This window comes from Lithobates pipiens, unplaced genomic scaffold (assembly GCF_037356315.1).
Source record: "Lithobates pipiens isolate NorthernLeopardFrog02 unplaced genomic scaffold, aLitPip1_a1.2 Scaffold_13, whole genome shotgun sequence".
NCBI classification, from domain to species: domain Eukaryota; kingdom Metazoa; phylum Chordata; class Amphibia; order Anura; family Ranidae; genus Lithobates; species Lithobates pipiens.
The window spans coordinates 422,101,272-422,125,374 of record NW_027507718.1 but is presented as its reverse complement, the minus strand read 5'-3'; the positions used below and the strand labels follow the sequence as shown (position 1 = coordinate 422,125,374).

The 24,103-nt window shown below is 44.5% G+C and overlaps 1 protein-coding gene across 1 annotated transcript in view; it reads left to right on the top strand.

Annotated features, from left to right (window-relative positions):
- Positions 1 to 28: 28 nt before the first annotated feature.
- Positions 29 to 24,103, top strand: part of LIAS (lipoic acid synthetase) — a 34,322-nt gene continuing 10,247 nt past the window's right edge. Inside the window, exons 1-5 of the mRNA XM_077477624.1 lie at positions 29 to 164; positions 8,787 to 8,953; positions 11,350 to 11,443; positions 13,096 to 13,176; positions 21,036 to 21,192. Of these exons, the coding sequence (XP_077333750.1) occupies positions 114 to 164; positions 8,787 to 8,953; positions 11,350 to 11,443; positions 13,096 to 13,176; positions 21,036 to 21,192 (550 nt within the window). The 5' untranslated portion in view covers positions 29 to 113. The remainder of the gene's footprint in view (positions 165 to 8,786; positions 8,954 to 11,349; positions 11,444 to 13,095; positions 13,177 to 21,035; positions 21,193 to 24,103) is intronic.

Here is a 24,103-nt window from a genome sequence, read left to right as displayed (position 1 = left end):
CTGCTACGGATGCCTGGAGGGCTCAGCCCGCCCTTACTCAGTCTACGGAGCCCAGACTCGATTAGCAGACTGCCGAGCTCCCGTGATCTGTCAGGTTGTTTTCCAGGGACACGATGAGGCTGATCGGGCTGAGGAGAGGGGCGGAGCTGCTGAGGCTCACCGGGGTGAGACGTCACTGTATCTATACCGGGAGACTTTAGGTTGTTGGGGCTGATTAAAGAGTCTCCGAACCCCAAACCAGAAGTTGAATATATTGCAGCCTTTCAGTCATTAGATGTGGTGTCTGCGTTCGTTTTCTTTGTTTTAGCTTTTTTTTAAATATTTTATTTTAAAGTGGAGCCCCACCCCAAGCAAATAATTACAAGTCAGCAGCTACACATACAGTGCACTGCACTTTGGCCCCTTTCACACTGGGGCGGTGCGGGCGTCTGCAGTAAACCGCCGCTATTTTTAGCGGTGCTTTACCGCATCTTTTGTGGCGGTGTGCAGCCGCTAGCGAGGCGGTTTTAACCCCCGCTAGCGCCCGGAAAAGGGTTAAAACCGCCCGCAAAGCACCGCTGCAGCGGCTGCTTTTCCGGCAGTATAGCCGCGCTGCCCCATTGATTTCAATGGGTAGGAGCGGTGAATTCATCGCTCCAAAGATGCGGCTAGCAGGACTTTTTTCAATGTCCTTCTAGCGCACTGCTTCAGTGTGAAAGGAGCTGTTTTTTTCAGGTGCTACAGAAGTCAATAGAGAAATCAACTTCTGACTCCACTATATATGGAGGATAGATCCATGATTACACTCCAAGCGGTGTAGTGAAACGCGTAGGGGGCATGGTCTAGCTGGAGTCCGGGCTGGGGCTGCCATTCATCTCACTTCATGCACATGGATGTGCTTCATGATGTGAGGCTTATGGATCTTTTCCTTATCTATAGGGCAGCAACAGAGACACCCCTGGTCAGCAGCAATGTCTGGAGACGGCAGTATTAGACTAGCAGATTGAGATGGATTTGATCAACAAGTTAAAGCTGAACTCCGGCTACCACTTTATAATCAGTTACATCAGTTCTTTTCCTTTTGGGATAAAATATTTACATGAATGAATAAATAATAGCTGATCACTGTAAGCACCTTTGTCAGTAGTAAATGGTTTGTCTCAACCTTCATCTTGGATGGATTTCCTCTCACTTCCTGTTTTGGTTATGGGACAGGAAGTAAAGGGAAGTAAAATCTCCCTAATGTGACACAGATGGCAGAAAAACCTGGCTGGGGTTATAACCTGCTCTACTCTATCCAAAATGCAAAAAAAAAATTCAAATGCTGCTATGAGAATCTATGGGGCCAACAACATGCCTGTACTTTTTCGAGCTTCTCGCAAAGAAGACATTTGACAAAATAGGGAACACCAGTGTGTGTGTAGGCGCTACAACCTTTCCACATAACAGCTCCACCCGGTGTTCAAACCCCAAGGCTGTAGACACCTCCAACGTACCAGAATAAGGGAAGGGATGGTTGACACTCAGGATGACATCCATAAAATAGTACTCCTATAACACTGTAAAAACAGCCAATGCGTTCAACACATTTGTTATGACTAACTTCCGAAACACGCAGGCTGTGTTTACAGCGTTTTACATGTCTTTTTAATAAAGGAGTACTATTTTTTTCAATGTTGTCCTGAGTGCTGACCATATCTTTCTTTATTATTAGACAATTGACAAAATACTGCTCAGGTTAGAATCCATTTATAGATACAGTGCCTTGAAAAAGTATTCATACCCCTTGAAATTTTCTACATTTTGTCATGTTACAACCAAAAATGTAAATGTATTTTTTGGGATTTTATGTGATAGACCAACACAAAGTGGCACATAATTGTGAAGTGGAAGGAAAATGATAAATGGTTTTGATTTTTTTTACAAATAAAAATGTGAAAAGTGTGGCGTGCATTTATATTCAGCCCCCTTTCCTGTGATACCCCTAACTAAAATCTAGCTGAACCAATAATTACCTTCAGAAGTCACCTAATTAGTAAATAGAGGCCACCTGTGTGTAATTTAATCTCAGTATAAATACAGCTGTTCTCTGAAGCACTCAGAGGTTTGTTAGAGAATCTTAGTGAACAAACGGCATCATGAAGGCCAAGGAACTCACCAGACAGGTCAGTAATAAAGTTATGGAGAAGTTTAAAGCAGGGATAGGTTATAAAAATAAAAAAAACCCAAGGTTTGAACATCTCACATACCACTGTTCAATCCATCATCCAAAAATGGAAAGAGTATGGCACAACTGCAAACCTACCAAGACATGGCCGTCCACCTAAACTGACAGGCCGGGCAAGGAGAGCATTAATCAGAGAAGCAGCCAAGAGGCCCATGGTAACTCTGGGGGAGCTGCAGAGATCCACAACTCAGGTGGGAGACTCTGTCCACAGGACAACTATTAGTCATGCAATCCACAAATCTGGCTTTTATAGAAGCGTGGCAAGAAGAAAACCATAAGAAGTCCCGTTTTCAGTTTGTGAGAAGCCATGTGGGGGACACAGGAAACATGTGGAAGAAGGTGATCTGGTCAGATGATACCAAAATTTAACTTTTTGGCCTAAAAGCAAAATGATATGTGTGGTGTAAAATTAACACTGCACATCACCTTGAATACACCATCCCCACCGTGAAACATGGTGGTGACAGCATCATGTTGTGGGGATGATTTTTTTCAGCAGGGATAGGGGAGTGGGTCAGAGTTGGGAAGATGGATGGAGCCAAATACAGGGCAATCTTAGAAGAAAACCTGTTGGAGTCTGCGAAAGACTTGAGACTGGGGCAGAGGTTCACCATCCAGCAGTACAACGACCCTAAACATACAGCTAGAGCTACAGTGGACTGGATTAGATCAAAGCATATTCATGCATTAGAATGGTCCAGTCAAAGTCCAGACCTAAATCCTATTGAGAATCTGTGGCAAGACATCAAAATTGCTGTTCACAGACGCCCTCCATCCAATCCGACAGAGCTTGAGCTATATTGCAAAGAAGAATGGGCAAAAATGTCCCTCTTTAGATGTGCAAAGCTGGTAGAGACATCCCCAAATTATTGACTCAGGGGGGCTGAATACAAATGCACGCCACACTTTTCAGATATTTTTTTATAAAAAATGTTGAAAACCATTTATCATTTTCCTTCCACTTCACAATTGTGTCACGTTGTGTTGGTCTATCACATAAAATCCCAATAAAATCATTTACCTTTTTGGGTGTAACATGACAAAATGTGGAAAATTTCAAGGGGTATGAATATTTTTTCAAGGCACTGTACCTAAAGGATACTAGCAATACATTTAGATGTGTCAAAGACACAAGAGGACCCACACCTGTAGGAACTTAAACGTAAACTTTACTACAGCTTTACTTAAAAAGCAAAATAAACTTCTCACTGCAAGGTAATGTCATAATGTGCTAGTATGCAGATAGCAAGATTCACACTCTATTTATCCTGTTTACCAGTATTTTTAAGCAGGTTATAATAAAGGATTTTGTTTTATATTCTATCTATACTGAACATTTTATGGTTTCACATAGTGATGCACCGAAATTTCGGCCGCCGAAACATATCGGCCGAAAATGGCCGATAATGGAGCCTAAAATGGGGCGTGGCCTGGGTGGGGCTCCGCCCCCGCCCCTGGTGACGCCCATCATGGGGGGTGTATAGTGCAGGAGAGCCGCCTCCGCCGCCTGTTTGATCACAGCGCCGGGAACATCACAGCTTTCATTTCAATAGCTGTGTGTTCCCGGCGGCGCGCCGTCACACGCAGCCCCTCTCCCTTGTCCGGGCACTTAGATAGACAGATCATCCGCAGGATTGGATGGATGATCTGTCTATCAAAGTGCCCAGACAAGGGGGAGGGGCTGCGTGTGATGGCGCGCGGCCGGGAACACACAGCTATTGAAATGAAAGCTGTGATGTTCCTGGCACTGTGATCAAACAGGCGGCGGAGGCGGCTCTCTTCCCTGCACAGGCTGGCTGCAAAATGGCACACAGGCTGCAATGGGACACACTGGCTGCAATGGGCTGCAATGGGACACACTGGCTGCAATGAGGCACACTGGCTGCAATGGGGCACACTGGCTGCAATGGGGCACACTGGCTGCAATGGGGCACACTGGCTGCAATGGGGCACACTGGCCTGCAATGGGGGATGCCTCCTGTACCACGTCCTCTGTCTCTGACCATCTCCTGTACCATGTCCCCAGTCTGACCATCTTCTGTATCACGTCCCCAGTCTCTGACCATCTCCTGTACCATGTCCCCAGTCTGACCATCTTCTGTACCACGTCCCCAGTCTCTGACCATCTTCTGTACCACGTCCCCAGTCTCTGACCATCTTCTGTACAACGTCCCCAGTCTCTGACCATTTCCTGTACCATGTCCCCAGTCTGACCATCTCCTGGGCCGTGTCCCCAGTCTGACCATCTCCTGTACCGTGTCCCCTGTCTCTGACCATCTCCTGTACCATGTCCCCAGTCTCTGACCACCTCCTGTACCATGTCTCCAGTCTCTGACCACCTCCTGTACCATGTCCCCAGTCTCTGACCACCTCCTGTACCATGTCCCCAGTCTCTGACCACCTCCTGTACCATGTCCCCAGTCTCTGACCACCTCCTGTACCATGTCCCCAGTCTCTGACCATCTTCTGTACCACGTCCCCAGTCTCTGGCCATCTCCTGTACCGTGTCCCCAGTCTGACCATCTCCTGTACCGTGTCCCCAGTCTGACCATCTCCTGTACCGTGTTCCCTGTCTCTGACCACCTCCTGTACCATGCCCCCAGTCTCTGACCACCTCCTGTACCATGCCCCCAGTCTCTGACCATCTCCTGTACCATGTCCCCAGTCTCTGACCATCTCCTGTACTGTATAAAAATATTTTTTTAAAACAGTCATTTTTGGTATCGGTGCTGTTTCGGTATCGGTTTCGGTTTTCGGCCTAGTGTATTTTTCATTTTCGGTATCGGTTTCGGCACCAAAAAACCCATTCGGTGCATTCACATTTCACTTTGCTCTTCTTGCCTAAACAGAGTGACAGGGAAGCAAATAAAAGTGAGTATATGCTGCTGGGGAGTGTGGCAGCTAAGTGACCCTTCTACTTTGTCCTTCATGGACAAAGTAAGGCCGCGTACACACGGGCGGACTGTTCGCCCAACCTTGTCCGCTGAACAGTGTTTGGGCGGACAGTCCGCTCGTGTGTGGGCTTTCAGCGGACAGTTTCAGCGGACAGTTGGACGGACAAAGTCTTTCGGAAATTCCGAAAAACTGTCCGCTGAAACTGTGTTTGAGCGAACAGTCCGCCCGTGTGTGGGCTTGTCCGCTGTACTTTCGAAATGAGCGGACTGTTCCCGCTCGGAAAGTCCGCCCATTTCGAGCGCGTGTACAGGTAGGCGGGGCCCGCGAAGGAGACGTCGCGGGCTCCGCCGCCTGGAATGGGCTTAAAGGGGAACCCCAACGCCGAAAAAAATCGGCGTGGGGTTCCCCCCAAGTCCAGACCAGACCCTTGTCCGAGCACGCTACCCGGCCGGCCAGGAAAGGGGGGCGAGCGAGCGCGCCCCCCCTCCCGAGCCGTACCAGGCCGCGTGCCCTCAACATGGGGGGTGCCTTGGGGAAGGGGGGGCCGCGCGGCCCCCCCACCCCAAAGCACCTTGTCCCCATGTTGATGAGGACAAGGGCCTCTTCCCGACAACCCTGGCCGTTGGTTGTCGGGGTCTGCGGGCGGGGGGCTTATCGGAATCCGGGACCCCCTTTTAAGAAGGGGGCCCCCGGATACCGGCCCCCCACCCTATGTGAATGAGTATGGGGTACAATGTACCCCTACCCATTCACCTGTGAACTAAAGTACAATAAAAAACACAACACAGAGAAAAAATATTTTATTGCACAGCTCCGGGGGTCTTCCGTCTTCGGGGGTCTTCTCGCCGGACTCCTCCGCTATGTGTGTGTAGCTCTTTTGCTAGCGGAGGAGTCCGGCTTTCTTCCTCCCCGCCGCCGGCCTCTTCTCCCGACTTCGGGGGTCTTGTCCCCCTCTTCGGTTCTTCTGCCGGGCCACCGCGCCTGGTCCGGTGGCCCGGTCTTCTGTCGCCGTCTTCCGTTCTTCTGTCGCCGCCTTCGGTTCTTCTGCCGGGCCACCGCGCCTTCTTGTAGCTCTTTTACAGGCGGTGGCCCGGTCTTCTGTCGCCGCCGCCGCCTTCCGTTCTTGTTCTTCTTCTTGTTCTTCTTCTTCTCCTGGAGATGTTGACTCGACGAGCTCTCCGGCCGGAATGCCAGAGCCGCGCTGTGCGGTCACTTATATAGTGACAATGGGGCGGTGTCACATGGTATATGTCACATGGGTTGGTCACATGGTGACCCCGCCCCCTTACGATGTCATAGTCCCCATGTGACATCAACCCATGTGACCAACCCATGTGACATATACCATGTGACACCGCCCCATTGTCACTATATAAGTGGCAGCGGAGCGTGTCCCTGGCATTCCGGCCGGAGAGCTCGTCGAGTCAACATCTCCAGGAGAAGAAGAAGAACAAGAAGAAGAACAAGAACGGAAGGCGGCGGCGGCGACAGAAGACCGGGCCACCGCCTGTAAAAGAGCTACAAGAAGGCGCGGTGGCCCGGCAGAAGAACCGAAGGCGGCGACAGAAGAACGGAAGACGGCGACAGAAGACCGGGCCACCGGACCAGGCGCGGTGGCCCGGCAGAAGAACCGAAGAGGGGGACAAGACCCCCGAAGTCGGGAGAAGAGGCCGGCGGCGGGGAGGAAGAAAGCCGGACTCCTCCGCTAGCAAAAGAGCTACACACACATAGCGGAGGAGTCCGGCGAGAAGACCCCCGAAGACGGAAGACCCCCGGAGCTGTGCAATAAAATATTTTTTCTCTGTGTTGTGTTTTTTATTGTACTTTAGTTCACAGGTGAATGGGTAGGGGTACATTGTACCCCATACTCATTCACATAGGGTGGGGGGCCGGTATCCGGGGGCCCCCTTCTTAAAGGGGGCTCCCGGATTCCAATAAGCCCCCCGCCCGCAGACCCCGACAACCAACGGCCAGGGTTGTCGGGAAGAGGCCCTTGTCCTCATCAACATGGGGACAAGGTGCTTTGGGGTGGGGGGGCCGCGCGGCCCCCCCTTCCCCAAGGCACCCCCCATGTTGAGGGCACGCGGCCTGGTACGGCTCGGGAGGGGGGGCGCGCTCGCTCGCCCCCCTTTCCTGGCCGGCCGGGTAGCGTGCTCGGACAAGGGTCTGGTGTGGACTTGGGGGGAACCCCCACGCCGATTTTTTTCGGCGTTGGGGTTCCCCTTTAAGCCCATTCCAGGCGGCGGAGCCCGCGACGTCTCCTTCGCGGGCCCCGCCTACCTGTACACGCGCTCGAAATGGGCGGATTTGCCTCCGCCTTACGTGGGCGAGTCCGTTCATTTCAAAAGTTGAGCGAACTGTTTGCCCAACCTTGTTCGTCAAACAGTCCGCTCGTGTGTGGGCAAGTCCGCTCATGCAAATTTTGAGCGGACTGTTTGATGAAACTGTTTGCCGAACAAGGTTGGGCGAACAGTCCGCCCGTGTGTACGCGGCCTTAGTGGTCACTTCACATTGCTGAATTCACTTAAAGTGTTACAAAACCCAGGACCCTGCATTCACTATATCTGGTCTTTCACAGTACACAGAACATGGGAATGCAATTATTTTAGCAAATATACACTGCTAAATACCTTTTCTCGTTAGCAGTATATAGCAGTCTTATGATTTCTAAGCCTTTGTACACACGGTTGGAAATTCCGACAGAAAATGTCCGATCGGACCTTGTTGTCGGATAATCCGACCGTCTGTGGGCTCCATCTGACTTTTTCCGTCAGAATGTCCGACCAACAACGTTTGAGAGCTGGATATAAAATTTTCCGACAACATGATCCGATAGGACTTTGTCCGATCGGAATTCTCTACAAACGATCGGACAAAGTCCTATCGGATCATGTTGTCGGAAAATTTTATATCCAGCTCTCAAAGTGCCATGCATGCTCAGATCAAATTATGAGACCAAAGCTATTGGCTACTAAGCTGAACGTAGTCCCGTCGTAACGTACAAACGTCATCACATTCCGAACGATCGGATTTTCCGACAATTTTGTCCGACCGTGTGTATGCAACACCAGTTTCAGACAAAATCCGTTGGAGTTTGTTGTCGGAATGTCCAACCGTGTGTACAAGGGCTAAGAGTGTCTAGTTAAAGCTTGTGGGAGGATTTTTCATTCTCCTCTGACTGTCCTATGAGGCTGCAGGATCCCTGACTCTCTATCTGGGCAGTGCTGATTGGCCCTATGCTGATCACAGGCACCCTCCCAAAAAAAAAAAAAACCTCTATAGCAATACACACCAAAATGAGCATGTGCAGAGTGCCTCCAAGGCTCTGTACTATCAGCAGATGGGGATTGGGGACAGCAAAAGAACAGGAGGATCAGAGAAGACAGGAGCAAACAACCTTTTTTTACACAATGCGTAGGATTAACCCCTTACGTTCCACAGTGAGGATAACAAGCATGCTTTACTGAATATACAGACTGATTTTTACTGTTGTGGGTTTAGTAACACTTTGAGTTTGGGGCCAGTGAATTAACAATCAGTTGTTCATTTTTTCTCAATGACTTATTTCCAATATATAAAGGGATAATATTTACTGTATTGTTATTGGATATCATTGTTTTATATTACAGCAATAGGCATACAATATTGTGCCATATTAGATTCATGTCTTTTTTTTTTTTTGCAGTTGGCAGAATACAACACATCATACAGAGTACTGTCTAGTTTGTCAAATGATCAGAAGGACCTCATCCAAAATGGGCCAGACCTGCGTGAGTTTATATCAGGAGACTTAACAGACAAAACCACATGGGCTGAATACAAGGGAAATCTGAAGCGCCAGAAAGGAGAGCGGTAAGAGTGACACTTATTTGATTTTTAAAAGTTAGATTGAGCCAACATTTGTTATCTTTAGGGCTCACTCACACAGGCAAAAAAAAACAAAAACTGTGTGTTTATACAGCAGATGGCTTTGTAGGCATCTAAATGCAGCACTATAGTAATCAATGAACCCATACACAAAGCTGCATCTACTTATTAAAATGGGCACTGCATTTGGTTGGGCACAAAAAAGCAGGACACAGCTGCAGAATTTACATGCGAAGATCTGCAGATTTTACTCATGTATGTGAATAAACGCACATAAATGTGAGTTTATGGCGCATATTTTACGCAGGATCTTTCTTTCATGCAGAAAATATGCGACTAAACGCAGCTTTTTTTTTTCTGCCCATGAGATTCGTCTGCTTCACAGTGTGAGCTTGGATCTTCCAGCAGTACTGCAGCAACATCCCATCTCTTCCAGTGAGGATAGAGTGTGTTCACGCCTTGTCTTTATTCAGAAAATGTATTGTTTTAAATAAATGCAAGGCATCCTTTGGACAAGGGTAGATTGTGACACTTCTTATCTACCTTGTCCAATCAGAGAACACCTCATGTTCATTAAATAATGCAAGACATTTTCTGAACGGAGGAAGTGCAGAGCAAGCAACTCTTTATGCTCTCTACAAGAAATGGGAAGTCATTGCAGCACTGCCAGAAGAACAAAGCTCTCACTGTATGTGGACAATTACCAGGTGGATGACCGCACATTGTTGTTGCTAAGATTCATACATTATTTAAAAAAATCAAGAGTTCAAATGGCACAATGCACAGTAAGAGCAGGTGTTGATGCCTTTCACATCGAGGGGCGCCTAACCATAAATTCACTGTTTGTAACAGATAACAACTGACAATTTCTGCATCCCCAGCAGCCCTCTGAATGTTACATACCAATATATACAGGTAACTCAGCTGGCCCAGATGATTGGCTGCTGCTATCTATATGCAGTACAGGTCATATAAATTATTGTAATACAATAATGCCCTATAGCACATATGTGAACCACAAGGCTCGGGGGCCGAATCCGGATTGCCAGGCTTTGTTATGTGGCCCTCACACCCAGTTTTGCAGCTGCAACATGGCAGGAACTCCATTCTGCCACCTCTGGCTCTCGACTTCTGCATCCGCTGTCACTTGTAAACATGGAAGCCTACTGTGTTTACAAGGGACAGATTTGCTATCAGCAGCTATAGCATCTAACAGATCCTTGTTAGCACTCACAGCAGGGACAGATCTCTAGAATCTGAGAGAGAGAACAATCTCTCTGCGAGGCTGAGCTACCTACACAGGGAGTGCTAGAGCCAAATACACAGGTAGTAGAGCTGCCTATACAGGGAGGTACTAGAGCTGAATACACTAGTACTAAAGCTACCTACAGAGGGAGGTGCTGGAGCCGGCCCAGGTAGGAGAGAGTAGAGATGAGAGGAAGCTTTGTGGAGAGAGGGTTGGGGTTTCACATTGTGCATAGCAAACCCCTAAACCCTGCACACAGTGCACCCCTGAACTCTACACTCTACACCCCTGTACTCTGTACACCATGTACTCCTGAACTCTTCACTCAGTACACCCCTGAACTCTGCACAGCATGTAGTCATGAACTCTGCACTATGTATATAGCAACAAACTCCTGAACTCTGCACTCTGTACATAGCACAACCCTAAACCATGCATTCTTTCTATAGCACACTCCTCAACCTTGAACTCTGTACACAGGGCATCCCTGAAATCTGTACTTTTTGTATTCGCGCACTCCTGAACTCTGCACTCTACACCACGTACTCCTATGTATCTAAGTAGACACATAGTTTTACAGATACAACTGGTCCTTTGAGGGCAACCGTACTGCTGATGCGGCCCGCAGTGACATTGAGTTTGACATTCATGCCATATAACTTTATAACAGGATCAGTATAGAAGTAGGCATTTTGAAACTGGAAGGAACATGTTGATAATCTTGCATGAAGTGATGCCTGGGACTCTACCCGAGCTCTAAAAGTAGCTTTGCAAAGTGCCCTCTGTTTTGCATAAATCCGTTTTGGAGGCTTTTGGCAGGGTGCTCGGACCATCTCTGTGTAAATGAAGAATTTATCCAATGCAATTATAATATTATAGTCTGTATTACTTATTAGGCCTTATTTTAATATTTCCCAGCCCCCATTTTAACAATCAAATAGTAATAATTGAGACAGTAATATTTTGATGTCATTACAAAATAATTGTAGGACAAGTAGAATTTGTATTTTTTTTCTATTTTTATTAAATTCTCTTAGCTCAGCCTTAAAATATGGGCTCTTTACATCTCACAAATGTCCCAATAATGATTTTTTTTTTTGGGGTACTGAAGTAAGAAGTATTGCCTTTTTCACAGGTTAAGACTCCCACCTTGGGCAAAGACTTCAATTCCAATGGGTAAAAATTACAATAAACTGAAAAACACCTTACGGAACCTGAATCTCCACACTGTAAGTATTACACACTATGAGAGTATACATTTCTGAATATATATATATATATATATATATATATATATATATATATATATATATATATATATATACACACAGTCTTGCCTAGATGCATTGCCAGCTGTTTTATTGTACGTTGCAATAACAGTTGGATTTCCATAATGGTTGTTACTTACAGTCTTTAAAGTATAACTAAAGACAACTTTTTTTTTTTTTCTAGATTTTTTAAAGGGGTTGTAAACCTGCGTGTTTTTTCACCTTAATGCATCCTACGCATTAAGGTGAAAAAACACCAGGCAGTGACCAGCCCCCCTGTTTTACTTACCTGAGCCCTAGAACTTGACTCACGGAGACGCGCTGTCTCTCTGCCCGGGGGTTCTCGGCTCTTGATTGGATAGATTGATAGCAGCGCAGCCATTGGCTCCCGCTGCTGTCAATCAAATCCAATGACGTGTGCGCCAGGGGGGCTGGGCCGAGTCCTGCATTCGGCCTCTATGGACACAGAATGTTGGACCCCCCCCCCCCCCCGGGAGAGCTCTTCTCCCAGGGGGTTATCTGATGTGGGGAGGAGCCGCGAGAGCCGCCGAAGGACCCCACGAGAGCAGGTTCAGGGCCACTCGTAAAAACGAGCTGCACAGTGGAGATAAGTATGATATGTTTGTTATTTAAACAAAAACAAAAAACGAACCTTTAGTGTCACTTTAAGTCTACCATATTACATTAACTAAGGAAAAATTAGTGCAAAGTGAACTCCAGTCAGGTATAAAAACACACCAAATAATGCAGCTCTGTGTTCATTAATGCACAATATTTTTTTATTAAATATGATAGATAGTTCTGTGTGGAGTGCCAGAGCTGTGTAAATTTCAGATCTGGATGGACAGAAATACTAATCTTTTGGTAGGCAAAACTGCTCCCTTATAAATATATTATCTGTTTAGCTGTTTTCCTGGAGATTAGCTTGAAGTAAAAAAAATATATATATACTCTGTTCCATACTGAGAGTGAGTGTTTTGAAGACTTTTGTAATACCAGAAATCATAGAAGGACCATTGAGTAATTCCATTTGGAATGAAGTGTTTCTTTTTTTTTTTAACATAGAATAGCAAAAATGAATAGTGTGCTAACATTGTATTATAAATTTCATATTACACTCCAGTGAATATGTCAGCACGTATTCTTAGCAGAGACGATTGAGCTTATTCACGTTTCTTCAGCAATCAAGAGTTTTTTTTTTTTATATTATTGTGCATATGGACTATTTAAATGTTTTTTAAGATCATGGTTTGTCACATATTCACTAGAGTTTAATATGAAGTTTATAATTAAATTTTAGCGCACAATTAATTTTTGCTGATATATTTTATATGTGGTACCAGAACACATTTTAAATGGTTTCACTGTTTTTCATTAATTAGTGCCATTATTTTAGGTTGTTCTCATATCAGCGCTTTATTAATATATTTCACAATTTATTTTTTTAGCATTCTGATTAGTAAACATTTGGAATAAGATTTGCATTGAGGTTGTGATGGTACGTGCGAAATATAAAGATTAGATATGTGTGTTAGACATATCATGTAATGGCATGCTGTTCGTACTATTGGGTGTATTTCTGAACATGCTGATAATATATTGTGTATTATCAGGTATGTGAAGAGGCTCGGTGTCCCAACATCGGAGAGTGCTGGGGTGGTGGAGAGTATGGCACTGCTACAGCAACCATCATGGTGAGGGAAAGCGTCATTTCAAACTGCTTTTTTGACTAAATGTTTCATTATTTGTGATTGATGCTGAACAATGCAGTAACACCTTGGATGCTTGTAATTCAAAGCACTCTTATATCAAAGCGAATTTCCCCATAAGAGATAATGGAAACTCAGATGATCCTTTCCACAACCATTTATCCATAAGTCCTTCAGTTTATAGTCCATATAAAAGAGTATAGCAATGTGATAGATTGTGTAATCATAATATGTCCATCCACAAATGGAAACCTCCACAAGGGGATTAGAAGCAAAATCCAGCAGGAGCTACAGAGTATAAAAGAAGAGAGGCGCCTCTAAGTGTAGCAATATGGTTACAATAATGAAGGTACAACATTTAGCAACCTGGTTGCTGATTAAAAGAGGCACCTCCCAAGTATGCAGACATCCTGGGTAAAGCTGTCCACATAGACCATCCGCCGAACCGCCGGCTCTCACCACTGTCAGTCTGCAATCATGACCGGGAAGACTACCCTGCAGTAGAGCAATCTGAAAGTAAGGCTTAAAGTGCTCGTGGAGCCCAGTGTTGAAGAGATGACATCGATGATGGTGTGGAGGCTGGTCTATGTGGACAGCTTTACCCCGGGTGCCTGCATACTTAGATGTGCCTGTTTTAAATCATCAACCATGTGAGTTGCTAAATGTTGTACCTTCATTAAATGTAACCATATTGCTACAGTTAGATGCGCCTTTCTTATCCCTTATACTCAGTCGTGAAATGATGCTACTTGTATATCAAGTCAAAATTTATTAAAAAACGTTGCTTGTCTTGTAAAACACTCTCAAACCAAGGTTTTACTGTAACAGAAAACTCCTGGCAGAACTAGAGAATATTATTTTTATAGTGAATTGGAAAGGGAAATCTTCCCGGTGCGGCCCACTTGATGCCCCAATCTGAGGTCATGAAGTACAAGTGCACTAAAAGTGTAGAAATGACAGAATTAGACATATGTAAAAGACTATAATGTACAGTTATTGAGAAAGAGGAGCAAAGAGGTACGCTGCTACTAAGTAGGAAGCAAAACCTGCATAGTAAGTGTGGCTGCAGTAGTACACGTTTATAACTGCATACTATACATAGAAACAGTTTATACAGTATACAGTGTTTCTATTCATAGTTTTATTTCTATGGGGTCTATTTATAAAAAAAAAAAATAACTAGCCCAGCCTTGACAGATTCTGACCATATTTTGCATAAGACAGTGATTTCCTGTAATCATTAGCTCCATCTAGTTGCCATAATGCGGTATTTTTTCTAAAATACCTCAGTCAGAAAAAAATATATCATTAAGGTCGCTAGATGGCCCTGACAATTATAGTAAATCACTGTATTAACCCCCCTGGCAGTTTTCCCGAGTGTGGCTCGTTTGAGATTTCAGTACCATTACTGGTAACCCCGAGCCACCCTTGGGATCGCATTGCTGGATCCTGAAAGAGGTTACTCACCTTGTCCCCGGGATTCCACAATGTGCTCCTGCTGTGTACGGCGGCCGGATCTTCCACATCTTCCGCCCGATGCACTGTGTGCCCTGGCTTCCATTCCCTGCCAGCATCGCGACGCAGGGAGGATGAACTGGTGGCAAATTCAATCAGTATAAAACACAAACACACTGATACATTGTAATCCTATAGGATTACATTACTAAATAAAATAAAATTGACCTTAGTTTGCCCCCAGTGCTTTATCCAGTGCCCTTGCCTGCAGTTTTACTGTACTGTCTGTCCGTAAACTGCAGAGCGACCATGGCATCAAAAAAGCGCCCCTCTACGTCAAAAGCGGCATATGACCTCCTGGAAAACAGCGACAGCAATACAGAATCACTTGCAGATTTGAGTGATAGCGATTCGTGGGGAAGTTCGTCATCAGGCACGGAAAGCGATTTCAGCGACGATCCTGCGACTGTGCCCAGCGATGTGCGGACTTGGTGCTCGATTGACTGCGTACGGAGCATGCAGCGCCCCCAAGATTCCCATTTACTGGAGCACCTGGTATTAAAGTGGATGTGGAAGATGATAACCCATTGGCATACCTCCAACTCGTTATGGAGACAAATCGGTACCAGGCACAACAAGCTGCTACGCATCAGAGGTTTACAAGGAGCAGAAAGTGGGAATCAGTGACCAAAGAGGACATCTGGAAGTTTCTGGACCCCATAATTCTTCAGGGAGTGGTGGGGAAACTCCTGCAGAAGTGGTATTGGACAACCAACAAATTACTAGCCACTCCTTTTTTTGTCACCGTCATGTTGGAGTACAAATTTTCTCTTATGATGAAATATTTGCACTTTCAAAATAATGAAGAATTTGATGAAACTTCTCATCCAGTACCAAAACTGAAAAAGATTTGAGAGGTATATCAAATTATTCAGAAAAATTTCCAGCAGACCTATGTACCAGTTAGAGACATCAGTATCGATGAAAGTCTAATGGCCTACAAAGGAAGACTCAGCTGGATACAGTATATTGCGTCTAAGAGGGCATGATTTGGCATAAAATCATTCATGCTCTGTGAATCCAGCACTGGTTACATATGGAATTCGGTCCTTTACACTGGGAAAGGAACCAATTTCAACAAAAGATTCAGCAATTATGGAATGGCAACTGCTTCCGTTCTTACTTTGATTGAACCATTGCTGAATCAGGGCTACTGTGTAACCACAGATAATTTTTACACTTCTCCAGAACTCTATGAGTAGTTCCTTCTACAGCATAAGACGGATGCATATGAGAGCGAACCGGCGTGACTTGCCACCAACCTTTGCCAATAAAAAGCTCAAGGCAGGAGAAATAGTTGCCTGGCAGAAAGGCAAAATGATGGCACACGACAAAAAAGATGTGTGCCTAATGAGTACTATTCACAACACCTCTACTGTCATGGTACACACAAAAGCTGGAAAAGACGTAATGAAACCATGTCAAGTCGTGATGGACTACAACCACACCATGGGAGGTGTTGACAGAGCTGACCAGGCCATGACTTTTTATGCAGCCATGAGAATGCAACAAAGAAAAATGACAAAAAAATCTTCAGGCATCTTCTTGGACAGTGCCTGTGGAATGCTTTCATTCTTCTAAAAATAAAAAATAAAAAAAGAGTGACAAGCCTGTGGTTCATGTGGACTTTGTTTGGAAAGTTGCCAAACATATTTCTCAAGCACCAAACACCGACTGTAAATAGATCTGGACGTCATGCTGCTGGAGATGTGAACCTGGAACACCTGAGTGGTCGTCACTTTATGGACCACATTCCACCAACGGAAAAGAAGGCAGCAGCCACAAGGATGTGTGTGGTTTGCTGCTCTAAGCGTGACAACACTGGAAGGAAAATCTGAAATTAAACCAGGTTCTACTGTCCTGACTGTGACGTCGGACTTTGTGCTGTACCATGTTTTAAAATTTCCATACCTGGGACGTTTACTGAAGCAATATGACTACTAATATTGCACCCTTGTTTGGCCAAAAGGAATGTCAGTGTTTTTGATTATATTATTTAAAATGTATTGAATAAAATGGGATTTTTATATACAGCTTACCTGTAAAATCCTTTTCTTGAGAGTACATCATGGGACACAGGAGCTTCATTACATAGTGAGGTTATATAGGCACCTCTGGTGATTGGACACTGGTTAACCCCAATTAAGGAGAATTCCTCCCCTATATAACCCCTCCCATATGGGAGGCACCTCAGTTTTTTCACCAGCGTCTATGGTGGTTGGCTTATATCAATCACCAGGGTGGTACCAGGAGTCTGAGTGAATCGCATACTTGTCTGGGCAGAAAAGCATGTTCCGTGTCTTTCTGCAGTCTTCATTTCAGGAGTGGAAAATTGGCAGGCGGATTTTCTGAGCCGCCAGTAGTTGTGCCCAGGAGAATAGGCTCTGCACCCCGATGTTTTTCGGAACATATGTCACAGGTGGGGTACTCCAGACGTAGATCTGTTTGCATCCAGGTTCAACAGGAAACTGGACCATTTTGTGTCAAGGACAAGAGATGCACATGCTCAGGGGTCAGATGCTCTGACAGTTCCCTGGGATCAGTACAATCTGATCTATGCCTTCCCCGCGAGCCCGCTTCTGTCTCGGTTCCTGGCAAGAGTCAAGAGGGAGACAAAATCGGTCCTTTTAGTGGCCCCGGCTTGGCCCAGATGACCGTGGTACGCAGAGATCATGAAGTTGGCAGTAGGCAGGCCATTGGTTCCTCCCTCTCCGGCCAGATCTGCTCTCACAGGGTCCAATTTACCATCCTGCTTTACGCAGTCTAAATTTGACGGTTTGGCTGCTGAGACCCACATTCTGAGAGACCGTGGCTAAAAATAGCGCCTGTAAAGTGCCTGCAAAATGGCTCCCCTGCAGTCTGTGTGAAAGACAGAGTGCTTTCACACTGAGGCGATGCGCTGGCAGGATCTTAAAAAAAAGTCCTGCAAGCAGCACGTTTGGAGTGGTGTATATCGCTCCTCCACCACTCCTGCCCATTGATATGAATGGGCACCACTGCCGAAGCGCATGCAATGTGGTTTGGCAGCGGTGCTTCATGGGCGCATTTAACCTCTTCCTTGGCCGCTAGCTGGGTTAGATGTGCCCCACTAGCAGCCAAATAGCACCGCTAAAATGATGGTAAAGAGCCGCTAAAACTTGCGTTTTACCATCAACGCCTGCCCGCTCCAGTGTGAAAGCAGCCTTCATAAGGGATACAGAAAATTTCTTACATTTAAACATTTATTAACCACTTTCAGACCGGACCAATTTGCTGGTCAAAGACCAGACCACTTTTTGCGATTCGGCACTGCGTCGCTTTAACTGACAATTGCGTGGTCGTGCGACGTGGTTTCCAAACAAAATTGACGTCCTTTTTTTCCCACAAATAGAGCTTTCTTTTGGTGGTATTTGATCACCCCTGCGGTTTTTATTTTTTGCGCTATAAACCAAAATAGAGCGACAATTTTGAAAAAAACGCATTATTTTTTACTTTTTGTTATAATAAATATCCCCCAAAAATATATAAAAAAACATTTTTTCCCTCAGTTTAGGCCGATACGTATTCTTCTACATATTTTTGGTAAAAAAAATCGCAATAGGCGATTATTGATTGGTTTGCGCAAAAGTTATAGCGTTTACAAAATAGGGATCGTTTTATAGCATTTTTATTAATAATTTTTTATAATTTTTTTTTTACTAGTAATGGCGGCGATCAGCGATTTTTATTGTGACTGCGACATTGTGGGGGACCCATCGGACATTTTTGACACATTTTTGGGACCATTGTCATTTATACAGTAATCACTGCTATATAAATGCAGTGATTCCTGTGTAAATGACACTGGCAGTGAAGGGGTTAACCAGTGGGTGGCAGTGTAGGGGTTAAGTGTTCCTAGGGGTGTGTTACTAACTGTGGGGGGGTTGGGCTTTCATTTAGTGAACACTGATCTCTGCTCCAATCACATGGAGCAGAGATCAGCGTCACTATTTGCTAGGCAGAATGGAGAAATGCTGTTTACTCGGCATTTCCTCTATTTGGCCGCTCCATGAGACGATCGCAGGGATGCCAACGGCGATCGGGTCCCGCGACTGGACTCACGGGGGCCCCGACCAGCGCGGGAGCGCGCCGCCGGCGGCGCGCTCCCGATGGCAGGGCGGCATTGAATATTGGACGTACCTGTACGCCAATATGCCTGCCCGTGCCATTCTGTCGACGTACATCGTCGTGCGCTGGTCGGGAAGTGGTTAAACAAAACAAACCTCCAATCAGTTTACTTGTATGTATGATTTAGATAAAAAAAAAAAAAAAAACTATATATTAAATAAAAACAGGTAGTCAAAACTTTTGGACGAAAAAAATAAAATGGGCTAACTTTACTGTTTTTATTTTATTTTTATTTTTTAAATAGTGTATTTTTTTCCCAAAAAAATGCATTTGAAAGACCTCTGTGCAAATGCCGTGTGACATAAAATATTGCAACAACCGCTATTTTATTCCCTAGGATCTCTGCTAAAAAATATATATATAATTTTTGGGGGGTCTAAGTGATTTTGTGGCAGAAAATACAGGATTTTTACTTGTAAGCAACAAGTGTCAGAAAAGATTTAGTCTTTAAATGGTTAAACTGAGAACTTCTACACACAGAGATGATTTCATTCATTGAAGTGTAAACATTGTATCTTTCTGTTCTTTTCTTGGCAGCCTGCCCAGAGAGGAGGAAAGACGTTTCTATGACGACTCAGGCAACTTACACTGACTTCTATTAGGGCCGGTTCACACAGCGGGCGATGCGAGGCGACACGACTCGCCTCGCCTCGCTCCCGCAAGTCGCCCCCGTTCTGTACAATGGAACCGTTCTGAGAGGAGCGACTCGAGTCGCTCCGACTCAGAAAAAAGGTTCCTGTACTACTTCTGGGCAACTTCGGGGGCGACTTGCATTGACTTCTATACAGAAGTCCTCTGCAAGTCGCCGCTGAGGTCGCCGCAGGTCGCGGCGAGGCAAGTCGGAGACGCCTCGCCGTGCCTGCAGTGTGAACCGGCCCTTACAGAAGTCATTTCAAAGTCCCGCTGTAGTTCTAAATCGGCTTTTTATCAGCACAATCGGCCAATGCCGATTAATAAAAAAACGGCAAATATCGGCCGGCCTCTAATTACAGGCCTACAATATAAAACGCCAAATTACGCAAAATAATGGTACTGCTTTCAGCACCTAAAATCTGAAATAATCATACTGCCGGGGAGGGTAAGCAAAATAAGGGCCGAATTTTTCAAGGACGAGTGAACGCTTGTTGCATTCTTCCTAATCTTGCATACTTGGACCAATTTGTGGGAAAATTTTATTTTTATTTATTTTTTCCATTTTAAGTCTTTAAATTGATACTTTATTTCCTTTTTATTACTATTTAGATCAGGGGTGTCCAAACTACGGCCCTCCAGTTGTTCAGGAACTACAATCCCCATCATGCCTAGTCATGTCTTTGAATGTCAGAGTTTTACAATGCCTCATGGGATGTGTAGTTCTGCAACAGCTGGAGGGCCGTAGTTTGGACACCCCTGATTTAGATAAAACATTTGCTTTGCAATTAACACATTAATAGACACAATGCCCATGATTTATAGCTTGCGTGTGTCCCTCTTTTTTTTTTTTATCCCCTGTACAGAGTAGGCAGGAAGGAAGGAGAAAAAAATTACCCTTTTGACTCATTCAGCTGGGTGTGTAGTCTGAGCTTCAACTATGGAGCTTTATAGAGTATGGTGTTTTTTTTTTCCAGCAAAGCAGTCCATATAAGCTTACTAATAAAGCCTAGAGTTCACCCTGCTGTTTGGAAATCATATACTTTACTGCTGGCTGACTTTCTTTAGCCCTAAACTTATTAAATCTAAAATCTAAATCTTTTTTTTGCTCTAAGCCCTTGTACACACGGTCGGACATTCCGATGGACAATGTCCGATAGGACCGTGTTGTCGGATAATCCGACAGTGTGTGGGCTCCATCGGACTGTTTCCGTCTGAGTATCCGACGGACCAAGTTTTCCAGTTGGGCTATAAAATTTTCCGACAACATGATCCGATCGGACTTTGTCATGCTCAGATCAAATTCCTATACCAAAGCTATTGGCTACTAGCCTGAATGTAGTCCCGTCCTAACGAAATAACGTCATCACGTTAAGTACGATCGGATTTTCTGACAACTTTGTCCGACTGTGTGTATGCAACAGTTTCGGACAAAATCCAACGGATTTGGTTGTCAGAATGTCCGACCGTGTGTACAAGGGCTTAGAGATGTTTTATGTTTTTGGACATTCAAGGTAATATTTTATGTTTGTTTCTTTCTGCTTTATTGCCAGTTAATGGGAGATACGTGTACCCGAGGTTGCCGATTCTGTTCTGTAAAAACTTCCCGAAAACCTCCTCCGCTGGACCCAGAGGAGCCATATAACACTGCTAAAGCCATAGCAGAATGGGGACTGGACTATGTGGTTCTCACCTCTGTGGATAGAGATGGTTGGTATGCTCATTGGCCACTTTCATTAGGTGTATGTATACAGAAAAAAAACTCAACTAGCAAAAGGGCCTTATTTCTCTATACTTACATAAATATGAAGGCTTGTCCTATATGTGAGCTGTATGTTCTCCTAAGTATCATCTAAGGGAGAGGATATTTATTGTTTTATCAGTCGGATGAAGAATTCTGATCTGTATTATAGCTTTTTCTCCTAGCAGAAGTCCCACAGTGTGATTCTCTGTTGTCATTAGTTGACCATTATGTACCCTCAGTGGGTCTTCTTATAGGGAAGCTAAAGTGTATTTTCACTGAGTACACAAGCAATGTCTACTGTTTTCGGGCAGACTGGGGGGGGGGGCAGAAAATCTGCTGTTTTTAGAGGTGTCTGGTGTTTTGTTTTTGTTTTTACACCTCTGAAAGCAGCTCTGTTCGTTCTTGTGCATATACTTATATGTGCAGCATTCAGGGGCATAAAAAAAAGCCCCAAACCTGCAATCGGAGAGGATTTTTTTTTTTTATCCTAATTCACTCCCATACGCTCCTAAACACATACAAACATGTGCAATGCACATACATTTATTCCAGTGGCTAGAATAAATGAATATTCTAGCCAATACAATGAGTTTATGCTCATACGCTTCTAAATGCCATATATAAACCTGCATTGAAGGCATTTTCTGCCAACTTCTGGTAGCATATTTGGAGCATAAATGTATACACCTTTGTTCATGTAGCCCAAAAAAATATGCAGTTACTTTACATAAAATACATTGTGCTATACCTTATATGTAATATTGTGAATATTATTTCCCACAGTTATGTATACAACTATAAACTGTACACCAGGGGTTGACAAATTTGCTTGGAATCTAGGAGCCAGCTTAAAAAGTTAGGAGCCAGATCCGTGACGGTGATCCGGACCTGTCCCTGGCCTGACATGGAGACGAGTGAGGGGAAGATAGCAGCGCCGATGCCGCCCCAACCCCCCCCGTCTCCAAGTCATTGCCCATAGCTCTTAGAAGGACATTTTTTTTTTTTTTCAAATGACAATTTTTTTTTCAATTGCATTTTAGTGTAAATATGAGATCCGAGGTCTCTCTGACCCCAGATCTCATATTTAAGAGGACCTGTCATGCTTCTTCTATTACAAGGGATTTTTACATTCCTTGTAATAAGAATAAAAGTGACAACATTTTTTTTAAAAGAACAGTGGAAAAAAAAAAAGTTAAAATAAGCAGAAAAAATAATAATTTTTAAACGCGCCCTGTCCTGCCCGCATATAAAATCGGTGTTCGAACCACACATAGGAGGTAGCGCCATGATCGGTAGAGCGAGAGCAATAATTCTAGCCCCAGACCTCCTCTGTAACTCAAAACGTGCAACCTGTAGAATTTTTTTAAACGTCGCCTATGGAGATTTTAAAGGGTAAAAGTTTGTCGCCATTCCATGAGCGGGTGCAATTTTGAAGCGTGACATGTTGGGTATCAATTTACTCGGCGTAACATTATCTTTCACAATATAAAAAATAATTGGGCTAACTTTACTGTTGTCTAATTTTTTTATTAACTAAATTATTTTTCCCAACAAAAGTGCGCTTGCACAAGTCCGCTGCACAAATACGGTGTGACAGACAGTATTGCAACAACCACCATTTTATTCTCTAGGGTGTTAGAATAAAAAATATATATAATGTTTAGGGGGTTCTAAATAAAGGGAAGAAGAGGCAGGTAATATAAAACAGTCATTAGCATTGCTGGTTTGTCATACCAACAGCGACCACAAGAGGGCGCCAGATTCCATAAGGAATCATAGGACCGCAGAAGGCCTCAAAGCCGCGGCCTAAATTTTCGGCCGCCGGCGTAACGGCCCGACGCGATCACGCTGGGGGGGTCCACAGAGACAGGATACCCCCAGCTGTGCTGCCCCAGGCGCGAGGTCGCTATTTCTAGTCGCCAATGCGACCTGGCGCCCGGGTTTTGTCGAGCCCTGCTGTACACATAACAGAAACTAGAGACACAGCTGGGGGAAATCTTTGCAAAGTGAGGGTATATGCCCTTTTAGATATTTGTCACTGGTACAGGTGTCCCCATTTTGAAGATTTTTAATTTTATGTTCCAATGATCACTATGAAATGTTGGAATTCCCATCACTTTTGATCCCAGTGACAGCAGTCACTAAATTATATAGGCAAACTACTCAGCAGGGACAGCAGTGCAGCTTGACTAACCCTCCCCTACTGTATGCAAAACTGAAAAAAAAAGATTTGTCTTTCCCTTTTACCTTGTACAAGTAATATCAGTCATATTTACAACAACTTTTCTTTCTAAAGAAAATTCTCTATTCCTGTTGGGAATAATTGAGAACAGGACCTAAGTCATGTGTTCCAGTCCAGTTGAAATTGTAGGTCTTAAACACCTTACCTCAAGTCTGAACATCTGATTATAGAAAAATCTGTCTAAAAACTGATATTGAGGATATCTGTGCATCAGTATTTATATTTCAGAGAAGTGCCTTTGGTGCCAGAATCTCAGCACTGCCTGTTTTGGTGCAAAGAGCAGGTTGTTTTGGCAGTGACCTGACACAGAAACACCCAGTAGTTTTGATGCGATTAAGGTAAGCGGGGATTGGAAGGTGTAAAAGTGAAACTATGGTGCAAATAAAAAAAAAATTGTTGCCAGGAATGTTTGAAAAGAAAAAAGCAGCTCTTGCTTCCAGTGCTGTCCCATGCAAAAAATTTGACCACAGGTCTTCTTCCAAGTTAAATGGTAACCAACTTCATTCAACCCGTTTCCTGAGAGCCCAGGTTGTCATGTATACACACCTAGAAGACTGCTCAACTTAAGGTACTTTGTGTAAAAGGGGTATGTGTATTTTCGACTGGAGATCTGCTTTAATGATTAAGCAAGGGAT